Below are 1884 nucleotides of genomic sequence, written 5' to 3'. Positions count from 1 at the left end.
GTAGGGGGGGGAGAGACTGCAGACCCCCTCCCCCTAAAGATGCTCCAGCGGCCACCAAGCGAGCATCCCCCCTCCTCCTGTCCCCCAACCAGCAGCCATTGCGGTGAACCTCTGCCCCCTTGTGTTCGGGGTAGGGCCCAGCCAGCAGCCCCCCTCCCTTTGCAGAGAAGCCCCCCTCCTCTCTGCCACCACCACCACCACCCCCGGCACCCACCGTGGAGACGGTGCGTTCCCTTTTTCCTTCACAGCTTTAATGGAAAAACAATGACCAGGGGTTGGAATAGAATAGAATAACAGAGTCGGAAGGGACCTTGGAGGTCATCCAGTCCAACCCCCTGCTTAGGCTGGCCAGGAGACACCCAGACTCAGCCCCACTGGCCCCCACCGGGACTCAAGAGCTCAGCCCCGTCCCCGCAACGGCACCCGGCATCCCAACAGGCGTCCCCCAGTCTGGGCGCAGAGCGGCCTCCTTCGGTGTCATCTGCGGTAGACGGCAAAGGCCACGAAGCTGAAGACCAGGGTCAGGCCGGCCAGGCAGGTGGTGGCCGTGGCTGTGAAGACGTGGCGGTGCTGCAGCTGGAAGTACCACAGGGCAGCCAGCATCAGCACCAGGAGGGGCATCATCAGGCTGCCCACGTTCAGGGCGGCGTGGGCCGCTTCGGCATCGGTCCGGAGGCCGGCATTGGGGCCGGCTGGGGGCGGCCGGTGCTGGGCGACGTGGCAGTGGAGCACGCTGTTGTTGGTCAGGTGCAGGGCGGCCAAAGTCTGGGCGTCGTCCCGGAGGAGCTGGCCCTGGTAGATGAGGCGGACCAGCTGCTCCTGGCCCGGGAAGTAGAGCCTAGTGGGCGAGGAAGGAGAGGAGCGGTGGGCAGGCGGGAGGGTCCGTTTGGAGTGGGCCCAGGACGCCAAAGGAGGAGGCTCCTCCTGCCCCCTCCCCAAGTTCCCCCAGCCCCCTCCTCAACCCTTTGCCCCCTCCCCCTTGTTCCAGCCCCCCTCCCCCACCCCTCGCCCCCACCCCAGGCCCCCAACTCCCTCCTTTGCCTTTCAGGGTCCCAACCCCCCCCCCTCTTCCTTCTGATGCCCCCCCACCAGCCCCCTCCTCAACCCTTTGCCCCCTCCCCCTTGTTCCAGCCCCCCTCCCCCTCCCCTCGCCCCCACCCCAGGCCCCCCAACTCCCTCCTTTGCCTTTCAGGGTCCCAAGCCCCCCCCTCGGAATCGGGGTCCTCTCTTTGGGGGGGGGCTCCCCCATCCCCCCCGCCCCCGTGGCTGACCTCTTGAGGGCGCCCACCGTGTCCCTGGGGCGCACCCTGGCCAGCCGCTCCGTCTCGTTCAGGAACTTGAGCCGCAGGACGAAGGGGGGCCCGGAGCCTTCCTCCTCCTCCTCCCCCTCCTCCCCCTCCCCCTCCTCCTCCTGCCGGCCCCCACCGCCGTCCCTGGGGCGGGGAGGGGCGGGGCGGGGGTCGGCGGGGAGGGGGTCTCGGCGGGCGGGGGCGGGGAGCGCTCCGTCCCCCCGCTCGCCCGTCCGCGTGGAGAACCAGGCCAGCCCCAGCAGCCCCAGAGCCGCCACCAGCGCCGCCAGCGCCGTCACCTCGTCCCCGACGCCCTCCACCAGCGCCATCGCCCCGCCGCCTGCCCGCCCGCCCGCCCGCCGCCGCCAGGGGGAGCCCGCGGCACGCGCTTCCGGGTCTCGCCCCGCGTCACGCGCGCGCCATGGCCGCGGGGCCCGCCGGGCGCTGTAGTCGGAGGCCTGACGCGCTTCCGGGAGGGCTGACGCGCTTCCGGGGGCCCGAGGCGGAAGTGGGCGCGCCCCGCTCCCCCCTCCTTCCCCCATGGTGGGGGGGAGCAGGAGAGAGAAGGGAGGGAGGCGGAGGAAGAAAGGATGGA

At 71.3% G+C, this 1884-nt stretch overlaps 1 protein-coding gene across 1 annotated transcript; it reads right to left on the bottom strand.

The window, feature by feature from the left end:
• Positions 1-229: 229 nt before the first annotated feature.
• On the bottom strand, positions 230-1659 carry LOC116522932 (transmembrane and ubiquitin-like domain-containing protein 1). The gene is made up of 2 exons (XM_032238050.1): positions 1272-1659; positions 230-838 (listed from the first exon to the last, which is right to left on the bottom strand). Exons 1-2 carry the CDS (start codon positions 1616-1618, stop codon positions 478-480), a joined length of 708 nt encoding a protein of 235 aa, XP_032093941.1. The 5' UTR covers positions 1619-1659; the 3' UTR covers positions 230-477.
• Positions 1660-1884: the final 225 nt, after the last annotated feature.

Source organism: Thamnophis elegans, chromosome Z, assembly GCF_009769535.1.
Source record: "Thamnophis elegans isolate rThaEle1 chromosome Z, rThaEle1.pri, whole genome shotgun sequence".
Classification (NCBI taxonomy): domain Eukaryota; kingdom Metazoa; phylum Chordata; class Lepidosauria; order Squamata; family Colubridae; genus Thamnophis; species Thamnophis elegans.
This window is presented reverse-complemented; position numbering and strand designations above follow the sequence as displayed.

Excerpts from the sequence above, each read along its gene's own strand:
- LOC116522932 (XM_032238050.1), bottom strand. The coding sequence starts at position 1,618 with ATGGCGCTGGTGGAGGGCGTCGGGGACGAGGTGACGGCGCTGGCGGCG. Across the intron at positions 839-1,271 it reads ACGGTGGGCGCCCTCAAGAG|GCTCTACTTCCCGGGCCAGG; the intron begins GTCAGCCACGGG and ends CTCGCCCACTAG.